This window comes from Psammomys obesus, unplaced genomic scaffold (genome assembly GCF_907164565.1).
Source record: "Psammomys obesus unplaced genomic scaffold, mPsaObe1.curated_primary_1811, whole genome shotgun sequence".
In the NCBI taxonomy this organism is placed as follows: domain Eukaryota; kingdom Metazoa; phylum Chordata; class Mammalia; order Rodentia; family Muridae; genus Psammomys; species Psammomys obesus.
The window spans coordinates 12,922,818-12,935,528 of NW_026596064.1; the positions used below are offsets into that span (position 1 = coordinate 12,922,818).

At 47.5% G+C, this 12,711-nt stretch overlaps 1 protein-coding gene across 1 annotated transcript in view; it reads left to right on the plus strand.

The window, feature by feature from the left end:
- The window catches only part of Slc12a8 (solute carrier family 12 member 8), a 137,871-nt gene extending 132,875 nt beyond the window's left edge, over positions 1-4,996 (plus strand). Inside the window, exons 13-14 of the mRNA XM_055625063.1 lie at positions 583-643; positions 4,553-4,996. Of these exons, the coding sequence (XP_055481038.1) occupies positions 583-643; positions 4,553-4,715 (224 nt within the window). The 3' untranslated portion in view covers positions 4,716-4,996. The remainder of the gene's footprint in view (positions 1-582; positions 644-4,552) is intronic.
- The last annotated feature ends 7,715 nt before the right edge of the window (positions 4,997-12,711 follow it).

The following is a 12,711-nucleotide window of genomic DNA, read 5'->3' on the forward strand; positions in this document are numbered from 1 at the left end:
GTCATGTATAATCATTGTTACATACATATGTATTTCACTATATACATATATTTAAGGTTGACCTTTACTCAGACCAGTGTATCATACACAAAGGTTATTTGGCCAATATAACAAGCAAACAGACAAAACTCCTCACTTCAAACATTTTTGCACGCTGAACTGTTTTGTTCACTTAACCCCTATTAGAAACTCCCCAACTGCTAGATCCTGTGAGAGGATGCAAAAGCCATGTTCCCTGTTCTCAGAGAGTGTGCAGTCCTCGTGGAGGAATTTCACAGCATGCATCCAACACACACAGATGTGGATCTAGGAATGAGCATCATGAAAATGTGTTTTAATTCCCAAGATGCAAGTCAGCAAGTCATCTCCTCCTAAGATGTCTGGAGTTTAGAAATGAATTCTTGGAAACTGTACGTGAGCCCAAGGCAGGCTGTTGCCAGGCTGCCTGACGGTTAATGTGGTTTGGTTCAAATGGGAAAGTGTGTGTGTACTGTGTTTAGGGTTGTGCAAGCCCCTCATGAAGCTGGGCTTCAAGTTGTCTATGTGAAATTCTCAAAACACATGCCCATGCCTTCCTCACAGGGTCAGCTTCAAACTTCAGCTTTTTCCGATGGATGAAGTCCTTCCTGATCCCTTCCTGCAGGTTTGTGCCTACTGGGGCTGGTATAGGAGGGTGAGTGTCCCAGAGTCTGGGGAGGTCCTGAGCAGTCTTGCTCCTGGCTGTGCTTGGGCCTGGGCTTTGGTGTGGAACCTGACAAGCTCCAGGAAGTTGGAGGTTGCCTCTCACTGCCCTCCACACTAGGTACCCAGGCCTTGCTCCTCCCTGCTCCAACACACCTCTCTCCCAGCTCTGGCTCTTCAGAACCTCCTACAGGCTCATGCCCTCTTCCTTTCATGTCCTGGGTCTTAATGAGCCAGGCCTTCATCTAGAATCTGATTGTTGGGTGACAGGTAACTAGAGTTGATCTCAGTGCGTTATGGTCTAAGACACATTCCCACCAATACTTCATCATGTCCAAGATGAAAGCCCAAGGAAATGGAAAAAGGGATCTCATGTTTCTCAGCACAGGCCAAAGGCTTTAGTTAAGAGTCATGGTACCAGTGATAGATGCGCTAGCCAAGTATGAACAGAAATGAGAGGCCCTGGAGGACTGCTGTGTGACCACGTGCTCACATACACAGAAGGGGGGGCTTGAGAGAGAAGGGTGTGATCCCTGTAACTCCTCCCCTCTCTAGTAGGAAGCCAGAACTTCCTTATTGAGGCCTCAGGGTTCTGGGAACTTCTTTTGCTTTCTGTCCCCTTTCAGTATCAGTGAGAAGCCAAAGCTGCAGGTCAGGGTTTATTTGGTTTCATTTTGATGGTTTGATTTTTGAAACCCTAGATGTCTGGTTTGTACTTGCCAATATCTGCCCCTTCCACACCCAGACACTACAATTGAAGTTTAGGACCTGTTCCCATTGATCCCAGGTGTAAGCTTAGAATCCTTTTTCTCTCTTTGTCTCTCCCTCTTTGGCTTTTTTAAAAAATTGTGGTAAACAGAATTTATCATCCTAATCATCTGTAAGTATATAGTCATGGTATTAAATACAATAATACAATGATATTGTCATATAACATTCATCACCACTCATCTCCCGAATTGAAACTCCATGCCCACTGTACTCTGAAACCCCTGGCACCATTTGCTTTTTTTTTTTAACCCATGTGTATTGGAGAGGGAGATATATGTAGAAGCCCAACAGGCCAGAGTTGTTAGAGCTCTCTGGAGCTGGAGTCACAGGCAGTTGAAGCCGCCCAACTTGGGTGCTGGGAACTGAACTCAGGTTCTAAGCAAGAGCATTCCTTTCTCTTAACCGCCGAGCCAGCTCTCCAGCTCCTACCCCAGCATCCTTTTTGAGAGCGCTCTTTGCGAATGCTCCCAATCTGTTCCAGTTGGCATGAGGTATGAGACTTTGGTGCTAGTGCTTGGGATGACAAAGAAAAAGGTGTACAGTTATGGAAACGAACAGAGGAGTCAAGAGATTTGAGGGCCCTGGAACTGAGGGAAGAGAATGAGCACTGTCTGCTGCATTGCTGGTTGTTAAGGGTCCTTGGAGCTGTGGTAAATGTGGGGTAACCTCTGCCTCGCCTCTTATCTGAGGCAGGAGGCTGGCTTAGGTCACAGTGCACCTGCACAGATTTCTTTCCTGCACAATCTAGCACTGAGAGAAAGTAGATTAAGTGGAAATAGGTTTGGTATAGAAGCTGCCTACAAAATTCTGACCTTCAAATGTGTGGGTGGGGATATTTGGTATAATCTGATTTACAAGAATATACTTAGTCATTTCTGCCTTGAAAGCCTAAAAAATGGCCACTGGAGTTCACGGAGGTTCCTTCTGCTGTGCTCCGAATTCCTGGAATGCCACCTCCAAGGTCACGGCGGGCCACTGTAGTAGGAGAGTGTTCCAAGGAGAAGCAGCCCTTTGATTGGACAGAAGTCAGTCCACACAATTCTTCACTCAGTACGTGGCTTGTGAAGTGGAGCCTTGGCCAAGTCAGCATCAAACTTGCTGGCCACACCTCAGCCCCTGGGATCCTGGGTGTGTCCTGTGATGATTTAGATGAGGGAAGGCCAAGAAGAGGCTTAAAAATAGAAACTGGTAATCGAGCTCTCCGCTGGGTAGTTTTGACTATTTCCAAAATGTCCTTCAAAACCAAAGGAGAGTCACAGTTAAGTGTGTTTGGGCAGAATGATTTGGCTATATTCTGTCCTCTACGATACCTGGGCCTCACAGTTATTCTGTGAGGTTAACCCTGACCTTTAGAAGGCTTTCTTCCCTGGAGCCCTAGCAACTGTCCAGAGGACAGTCTGTAGCAATTCTAGAAAGCTGTATTTTGCTGAATCCAGAAGAATGTGTGGCTTTTACCTATTTAAAACAAAACAAAATAAAACCAAAAAGCAATAAGACATAATGTTGATTGTCTAGTGTGGCATTTTGGCCACGCCTGTTTTACAGTTCCACCCTTATGAAAACAAACTCAGCTCTCAGGAACGCCCAACCTAACTAATTTAGATTCATTCTCATCAAACAGCTGTCATGCTCCACTCATGTGACTGACCTAAGTTCCACGGACTCACAGCCTCCGGCTTTTCACATTGCTCTTTGTATCTCGTTTTATATCCCTGATTTGAACACTTGAGCATTATTCTGAGTAAAGTAGCTGATTCTTTCGGGGGTAAGATGGTCCCAGGAAATCTGTGCCTCTGTGAGAACTCGAGGGCCCATCAGGCTGTGGGCCTGCAAGGGCCGTGGAGGAGGGTGAGAAACCATAGGCCAGTGAAGACAGAGGCGTCCCGAGGCCACAGACTGATAAGAGACACAGCCAAGAGCTGCTCTGCCTCTCCAGCCTCTAACACCTTCCTCTGGCACATCCTGGAACATAATCTTCAGTGGCACACATCCTCATTTGTCTTTACCTTGGTACCCAAAGCCCTGGGCACTCAAGTCTTAGCTGCTTGCTGAGTAACCTTGGCGTCCTGGAAACCACTGCTCACTCAACTTCCTTCCTTTTTTTCTTTTCCTTCTTTCTTTTTATAGAATACCTTTTATTTATTTATCCCCTGATAATTCCATACATGCAAGCAATGCATCTTGATGACATGTATCATGTCCCCCGGGCACCTGCAACACACCCCCCCTTCCCATTTCACGCCCTCTCCGTCTCTGTAGTAACACCGAGTCCGATCAGTGCCGCCTGCTGGGATTTTGCTTGATCTTGTTGGCTTGACCGTGTGTGGGTAGTCGGGGCGGCAATGAGCAGTGGCCATGCCATGTCCAGAGGACAGCGTTGTACAGCGCTCCTCCCTGGTCTCTGTCTTTTTCTTACTGCCCCTCAGCCTCGGTGACAGGGATGCATACAGAGGTCTCATTTAGGGCTGAGTGCTCACTAGAGACCTAGTCTCGGCACTTTACCAGTGAGGAGTCTGTATGAACTGCCTCTCTGGGTCTGACTGAGGGCACTAATCTGGGTGTGTAAGCAATAACCATTTAGAAGGCGGTTTGACAACATGTTCTTTAGCAGAACAACAGGAACGGGTTCCTCCCTGGGGCCTGTGACCTCTGGGGCCATCACCTCTGACCAGGTTTGTGGTAGCAAGCCTTAACTCTTTTCTATGTAGTGGACCTCAAATCCAATCCAGAAGCAGCTGGTTACCCCATAACCTTCTGCCACGATTGCAGCCACAGGCGTATCCTGCCTGGAAGGGTGGTTTTGTGGCATGCAAGTCTGGCTGTAGGCGTACCACTGATGCCCTTTCCCCCCCTCCCTGCCCTCTGGTTAGAAGGTATAGTCTTATACTATTCCACTTAAGAACAGCTAATGTTCTCTTTACATCACTCGATACCGTATCTCCAACTTTGAATTCACAGACTATTGTAGTTAGCATCAATTAAATACATGCTAAGTGTTGGTACAGCTGGCGTTTGCACAGTGTCCCAATCCAGGGCAGACTGGCTTCCACAGTTCATCTCTGCTGCTTCCCTTCTCCCCATCCTATGTCTCTCCCTGAAGGAGCCTGAGGTCCAGCCGGGAGCAGATCATCTTGGCGCCATCCCCAGCCAAGGTTGACGTGGCAATGACTCAGCTTACCCAGGACAATGCAGACTTTGCCACCCGAGACCGTTATCACCATTCATCCCTCGTGAGTCGGGAACAACTGATGCCTTCCTACTAGAACCTTGCTGGACCCCGCCTTTCCAGGAGCCTCCGTGGAGATGGGGGACCCAAATCTCAGAACCTTTAGAAGAAACGTCAACACAGCTTCAGACACCAGAAATCACACGCTGGTCAGAAGTGGGAGGTCTATCCAGACGTTAGGTATGGCCGTGGCTTCCACATGTGCCCAACCTGAAGAGCCCACAGGCCACCAGGCTTATCAGGTGACACTAAGGCAATCAGATGTGGGGAACCAAAACCAGATTTCTTATTGTAAGGGCCACAATAAACACTTATTTTTAATTAAATTTTTTAAAAATATATACTACACTCACCTGATTCCAAGCTACGGAAGTATAATCATATGTAGGGTAAAAAAATCTCCTTCTGCTCCTTGGCCCTCATCTGCTTGGCACCCATCCCCCATCACAGGGGTAACTGCTTAGCATACATAGGGCAACCAATTCTTTGCAAACAGGAAAGGGGGTTCCTACCGTATCCTTTCCATCCACAAATGCAGCTCTGTATACATATGCCCTGCGTCTTACTTTTCCCCCTTAGTCTGCCTTGGAAGCATTTCCATGCTAACTGACGCTTACACAGTTTCCTCATTACATCTCGGTGTCTGAATGCGCCGTAATTTACTTAATCAGTCTCAAGATGATGGTACCCTGATTCGTTCTGATATTTTGCTATTACGGCCACTTCTGCAATGAGCCGTTATGTCTGCGTGCACAGTCGTGAGGCGTACTTGCAGACAGAGTCTCAGAAGGAGAATTCGGGGTCTGGGAGGGGTGTGTGCACTCATAAGCTGTTACTGTATGGAGAGGTGATTTATAGTAAAAAAAAAGTCGAATAACCAGCCGGGCATGGATGTTACCTGGAATCCCAAGCCTGGAGAGATGGAGACAGGAGGATCAAAAGTTTGAAGCCAGTCTGGGCTGTACAGTAAGACTCTGTATGGCGGGGGAGAGAGATTATTATGAATTGCCTAACAGCACTGTCAAAAATATAAGTCCCCGACTCCCGGACACCTTTGCAGCTGTTTTGTGACAAGAATGGCACAAGGCGACAAGACTCTTGGTTTCCCGGTGAGCTGGGCCTGACTGTCATCACGAGCAGCCAGCACTGGGAGCAGGAAGTTCAGTCCTGGCTCCAGTCCCACCACGGAGCACGGAGGGATGGACGGCCAGCTCACTGCAGACTCTTCCGTACATTCTCCTGGGAGGCCGTGCTAACCTTGCCAGCGGCACGTGTTCAAAGCGACGGAGCCAGGTTTTGGGAAGAGTCGTGGACTTCTCATCTCTAATAGGTGGCACCCACAATTCAGTGCTGGATATACTGGGAACACATTTTATAAGAAGACACCTGCATGTTGGAGGGGACAGCTTAGAGTAGGTGAGGGCAGAGAGATCCTCACCTCTCGGATCTAGCTGAGGGGTCAACTAGATCTTACAGCGTTCTCTTCTGGAAAAAAAGATCTCATTCGTGATGGCTGGAAACAAAGGGAGCCTTGCTTAAAGAACCTTTAGACGCTTCTAAAGCATGCAGACTTTGGGTTGGAAGAAACACCACACAAAGGGCCAGCAAGATGGCCTAGTGATGACACTCGCTGCCAAGCCTGACCACCTGAGTTTTATTCCCAGAAGCCACATGGTAGAAGGGGAGAACCCATTTCTACAAGTTGTCTTCTGACCTCCACAGGTGTGCTGCGATTTTTCACCACATAGACACACAGGCACACAAGCACACACACATACACATTAATAAAATAAATAAATAAATAAAAACCCTTCTTAAGAGGAACCATTATAAAGAGAGAGCGACTGAGGGGCTGGGGAAATGGCTTAGTGGTTAAGAACACTTACTACTCTTGCAAAGGACCCAGGTTCAATTCCCAGCACTCATGTCAGGCAGCTCACAAACACTGGTAACTCCGGTTCCAGGGGAGCCAATACCCTCTAGCCTCCATGGGTCCTTGCATGCGTGTAATACACATAACCTCATTCAGGTACACACATACACAGAAATTTTTTCAAATATTTTTTAAAGGACACGGTCTGGAGAGATGGCTCAGTGGTTAAGAACATTTTTTGTTCTTCCAGAAGACCCAGGCTCAATTCCCAGTACCTACGTGGTAGTTTACAACTGTCTGTAACTCCACTTCTAGGGGATCAGAGACCCTCTTCTGACCTCTACAGGTACCAGAGAATGTAGTATACAGCCATATGAAGGGGAAAAATATCAACATACATAAAATAAAATAAAACAAAACAAAAGGGACAGGCTGAACTGGGCATGGTTTAGTAACAGCACTTAAGAGGGAGACATAGGAGGATGGTGAAGGACTGAGGGCAGTGATACCTGAGGACTTGCTATGTTTTCGTTTCTGTTTTGTTGACAAGATCTCAATGTGGTTCAGGCTAGCCTGGAACTCACCATGTAGCCAAGGATAGCTTCCTCAGCCTCCAGATCTGAAGACCACTCCCCACCACCACCACACAGACCTTTTTTTTTTTCCTCCAAGACAGGGTTTCTCTGTTTAGCCTTGGCTGTTCTGGACTCACTTTGTAGACCAGGCTGGCCTTAAACTCATAGAGATCCACCTGCCTCTGCCTCTCCAAGTGCTGCCATGTGCCTCTATGCCTGGCTCTGAAGGCCCTTTTAAAGAAGAACCTGCATTCCTGTGGCTGCCATGATTAACCACACAGACTATATGCCTTTAAAACAGGAAATACATTTTCTTCATGGGTCTGGAGTACAGAAGTCTCAAATCCGTCTAACTGCGTAAAAAACCAAGGTCAAGAATCCAAGCTGAACTGCCCCACCAGCTCTGGGAGAATGTGTGCTTTCTCTAGCTTTGGTGGCTACTACCATTTCTGGATTTGTGGCCACATCACTTCAATTCAAAGCCAACAGCACAGGCCACGGCTGCCATGACATGGCCGCCTGAGGACTTCTGAAGTCCATCTCCACTCTGTTTTCTAAGGAGACGTGACTCTTCAGAAGCCCAAGATAGCCTAGACCAGTGGTTCCCAACCTTCCCAGTGCTGATACAGGTCCTCGTGTTGTTGGTGACTCCCTCCCACCGTAAAATTATTTCATTGCTACTTCATAACTAATTTTGCTACTGTTATGAATCATAATATAAATATCCCTGTGAAAGGGTTATTCGACCTCTCAAGGAGTTGAAACCCAGAAGCTGAGAACCAATGACCTTTATGAAGGCCCCACCTCAAGAACCTTGATTTGCAAAGGCATTTTGAAGTGAGGAGATGCTGGCAGGGCCTAAGAAACAGGACATAACCTACCTAGGGACCATTTTCTGCCCAGCACAGGAGACTTTGACGACACCTGCTTCTGCTGTTTTGAAGTCAGCAGGCCAGGCTGAAAGAGCACCCACTCTGAAGAAGAAGGCAATGAGCTGGAAGAGTGGTAGAGCTTCAACAAGATGATACCGAGGGCAAAAATAGTACCCAGAAGGCTCAAAAAGAGCATCCTTTGATGTGATTCCTCTTACAGAGAACAAGGGAGGACTCAGTCATGACAAAACCCAGAAACTCTGCACTCAGGTGTCAGGGATTCCAAAGGGAACAGCTCAGTGTTCCGGGGTTGGGAGCGGATGCTAAGCAGGTTGAACCTCTAATGGGATCCAAAAAGCTTGTGTTTAACCTCAGCTAGATCACACAGCTGTGACATTCATCAGGCTTCCGCCTAGGTCCCTTGGAAGCAGATGTTTATAAGGCACTACTTCAGGAGGGAGAGAGAGGCCAGAATGAGAGGAGCAAGGCAAGGAGCAAGGATCCGCAGCCACTCAGGAGCACGTGGCCAGACGCCTCCTCATGGAGGGCCTGAGGGACTGCAGAACCCCCGTCTCAAGACCCTCTTCCAGAGGGAGGAGGAGTCAGGATTTATCTCCTGGTTCCTGATTCCTGGTTCCCCAAACTAAAGGGAGAGCCCAGGAGGACATCAACCACCTGCACTCGGAATGTCCACATATGGACGTGCCCAGCAGTTCCTCGCCAAGACAGAGCAGCTAGAGTCCGCCTGGAAGGGCTCGTCACGGCTGAGATGGAACAAGCAGCCTGCCCAGAGATGGGTGGTCCAGGTGATACCCGCGGTGGCACATTCATGTCATCTAAAACCCACAGGTTGCAGGTCAGAACGGTGACTCAACATGCCTGTCAAGTGGCTCCTTCAGACAAGGTTTATGTGTGGATTAGTCGGGGGTCTCTAGAGGAACAGCACCGATGGAATGTATATTTCTTAACTATAGACCAGGTGCCTTTAAAACAGCAGAAATACATTTTTCTTTTCACGGCTCTGGTGTACAGAACGTTGGGCAGCTAGTCCAACGTCGGCTGTTTCCTGATGGGAAAGGTCAAGAATCTGGCGGAGGTTCCGCCCATGTGGCTGGATATCTCAGCTGATCTTCTGCCTACATTTGAGTCACAAGGAAGTAGGTTCGAATACCAGGGAAGGAACGCCTCTGCAGCAGGGTAGATGAACTTGCTGATAAAAGCAGGAGCAAGAAGGCAGAAAGCACGAGCTTCCTCCTTCCGTGCTGATTATGTAGGCTGCCACCAGAAGGTGTGGCCTAGATTTGGGATGGATCTTCTTGCCTCAAATGCCCAACTGCCGGAGTTTCAGTTCGTCTCACCTGGGTCAAGTTTACAACAAATATTAGCCACCACGTGATCCTAAAGGATGTTCTTGAATGTCGGCCCATTTAGTGTATGTGGCACCATACACCAGAAATATTTTCCAAACATGTGGCAGATGCCGGGCCTAAAAGTTTCACCCACAAGTTCACAGCTGTAGGAGACAATTTTCTGAATGAATAAAATTATGTCTGGCTTTTTGGGACCACGAATGAGTCCCTTCCCTCAAGCCCTTTGTGGTAGCTCTACCTAATAGTTCATCTGCCTGCCTTCCCACCATCCATTGATCTGATCGTTAACTTGGCTGTCCACTCCCCATCTATCAGTCAATCCCTTCATCTCCTCAGGGCTAGAGAAACTCCACTCGGCGCTTCATAGGGCCACTGTGTGCTGACACCCGCTTCACCTGATCCAGGGAACTTACCAGCTGTAGAACTATCTTAGGTGAAGATACAATCCAATCACAGGTCACTCAAAGAGCTCAACCATCATCCCTGACAGGCCAGTCTCAGAGCATTCTTTATTTTAAAAAATGTTTTTGCGTTGTGTAGATGAGTGTTTTACTTGCACATATATGCTTGGTGCCTATGGAGGCCAGAATAGGGCTTCGGGTCCCCCGAGATTAGGGTTACAGATGATTGTGAGCTGCCATGTGGGTGCTGGGAATTGACCCTAGGTCTTCAGGAAGAGCAGCCAGCGCTCTTCACCTCTCAGCCATCCTTCCAGCCCGACTCACCTCCCAAGAGCATTGTTGAGCTCAAGGCTGGGAACCAGAACTGTCTCAGTTTTCTCTAGAAGTCATGCTAATCCACCCTTCCATCTACATAACCCGGCGCAGCATGCATAAATCATTGAAGCTGATGTGGAGTCAGTTCAGGAGTCAGTCAGTCTCTTCGGGTCTCCTGCTCAGAATGTTTAAAGATGGCACCCAGCCAGACAGTGGGGGCACCCACCTTTAATCGAAACACTCAGGAGGCAGAGGCCCGTGCATCTCTGAGTTCAAGACAATTAAGACCAGCCTGGTCTACAGAGCTAGCTTCAAGACAGCCAGGGCTACCCAGAGAAATCCTGTTTTGAACTCCACCTCCTAAAAAGATGGGACACAAGGTACCAGTTTACGTATAAACTATTATTTCTTTGTATGTGAGTAGCTGTGCCTACAAGGAGGTCTGAGAGATCTAAAGTATCAAATGGAGTTGGAGGCAGCTGTGGGCTGCCTGACAGGGGGCTAGGATTTGAACTCAGGTCCTCTGCAAGAGTGGTCTAGCTCTCTTAATCACTGAGCTATCTCTTCAGCTCCACTTCATGTATTAACTCCCTGAAAGGGCACAAACAACACTTCTTCTGACAACAGTAGTGGATAAATGACGCTGACGTCAGCCGTTTGAGTCAAGGCCCCTGAGTCTAACATCTTTTTTCTTGTGTCTAAGAAGTTACAATCCCAAAGTCCCTTAGATAAGGGGCCAAGGCCCAGCCTGCCAGTCACCAGCATCATCTGAAAAGAGAGGGGACAGCTTCACATTCCTCGCCTTTCTGTCTTGGGGCTCTGCTCACTAATGAACAAGGTCCAACTTCTGACCAATCAGATAGGCTCCTCTTTTCAAACATTACACCCCTTGAAGCAGGTTCATGGTTTAGATGGGTGTGTGGTTATTTCTTCCTGCCATGTCTTCTGACACTGCAGCTAGCAGAGGGTGGCTTGCTAGAGAGTTACTCACTGCTGAGACAAGATAACTAAGGGGGCGGAAGAGCCAGCCTAGACCTCCGAAGACGATAGGGCCAGTTATCTGAAGTTCTAAGAGTCCTATTATCCGCTGAGTGTCCACTGTAGCAATAGCTTGCAGACATGAGTTGTGAGGAAGGGATTATTTATTTATTTATTTATTTGGCAGAATCTCATGTAGCCCAGCCTGGCTCTATGTCATTATATAGCTGAAGATGACCTTGAACTTGCAATCCTCCTGCCTCCACCGCCCCCACCCCAAATGCTCTGTGGCATATTCTATGATGCCTGGCATATGTGGTGGGATAGATCTCACTGCCTCGTGCATATTAGGAAAGCACTTCTTATAAAGGTCTCATTTCATTTAGTACTCAGAACTCCATGCATGGGCTGGTAGGAATTTCCATTCCCATTTCATAGAGACAAAAGTGGAAAAAAAAAAAAAAAAAGTGTGCCCAAGGTCATAAAGCTACATCCCCAGCCCAACTTTCTATTCTGCTGCAACAAATTCAGTGGCTTGAAACAACAAAAATATAATTCTCTTACAGTTAGAGATGTCAGAAGCCCAAAATGGGTCTTGCTGAGATAAAATGATGTTGCACAAGCAAAGCCATGTTTTCTCTCGAGCAGTGACTCTCAACCTGGGAATCGCGGCCATTTTGGCAAACCTCTATCTCCAAAAACAATTAAGCTATGATTCATAAACAGTAGCAAAATTACCATTATGAAATAGCAACAAAAATTAGTTTATGGTTGGGGGGAGTCACCAGAACATACAGGAACTGTGGGAAAAAAAAAAAAAGGGTCAGAGCATCAGGAAGGTGGAGAACTATTCCCTTAGAGGCCCTAGGAGAGTTTTGCTTGATTCCTCCGGATTCTAGGAGCTACCTTTGTTCCTTGCTCTTGTGCCTTCCACCTTTACCCCAGCCATCAGCAAGCACACTCTCTCCAGCCTCTGCTTCTCCATCATAGCTCTCTTTCTGCCTCCCCTGCCTTCCTCTTCTGCCCAACAAGTAACGCAGCATAATCTCCCCATCTCAGAATCTGTAATCACATGTGCCCAGGTCACCTATCCAGGGGTCCTAGGATGAGGCTGCAGCCATCTTTGAAGGGCATCCCCTGCCTGCCACAGCAGATGGGCTCAGTTGCAGAGAAGAATAATGAATGCTTCATTTAGGAAATGGCTGAGTGTATGCCCGAGGCACTCGGCACACAGCTGAGTACTCAGGAGTACTGAGGAGGAGTCAAGGGAGGCTGGAACCCAGATTCTGAAGTGAATTCGAAACCATGTTGCTTAGGAGGCATGGGAAGGGAGGCTGAGCAGGTGGCTTGTGTGTGAGAGAATTTGCCGTGCGAGCATGAGGACCTGATTTTGAATTCCCTACACCCACATAAAAAGTCAGCCAAAGCCTCACACACTCGTAGGCATGTGCATATGTGTGTGCATGTATCACACACACACACCCCCACACACAACCACACACAAATTTAAAAATTTAATAAGAGAATGCATAAACCTTAACAACAACAACAACAAAAAAAAAAAGATACAAAAAGGCTTTGAACCAAGGAACAAGGTGAACAGAAATAAATGAGACACCAGTCAGAGAAAGCAAGCTCACCTGAGTCAA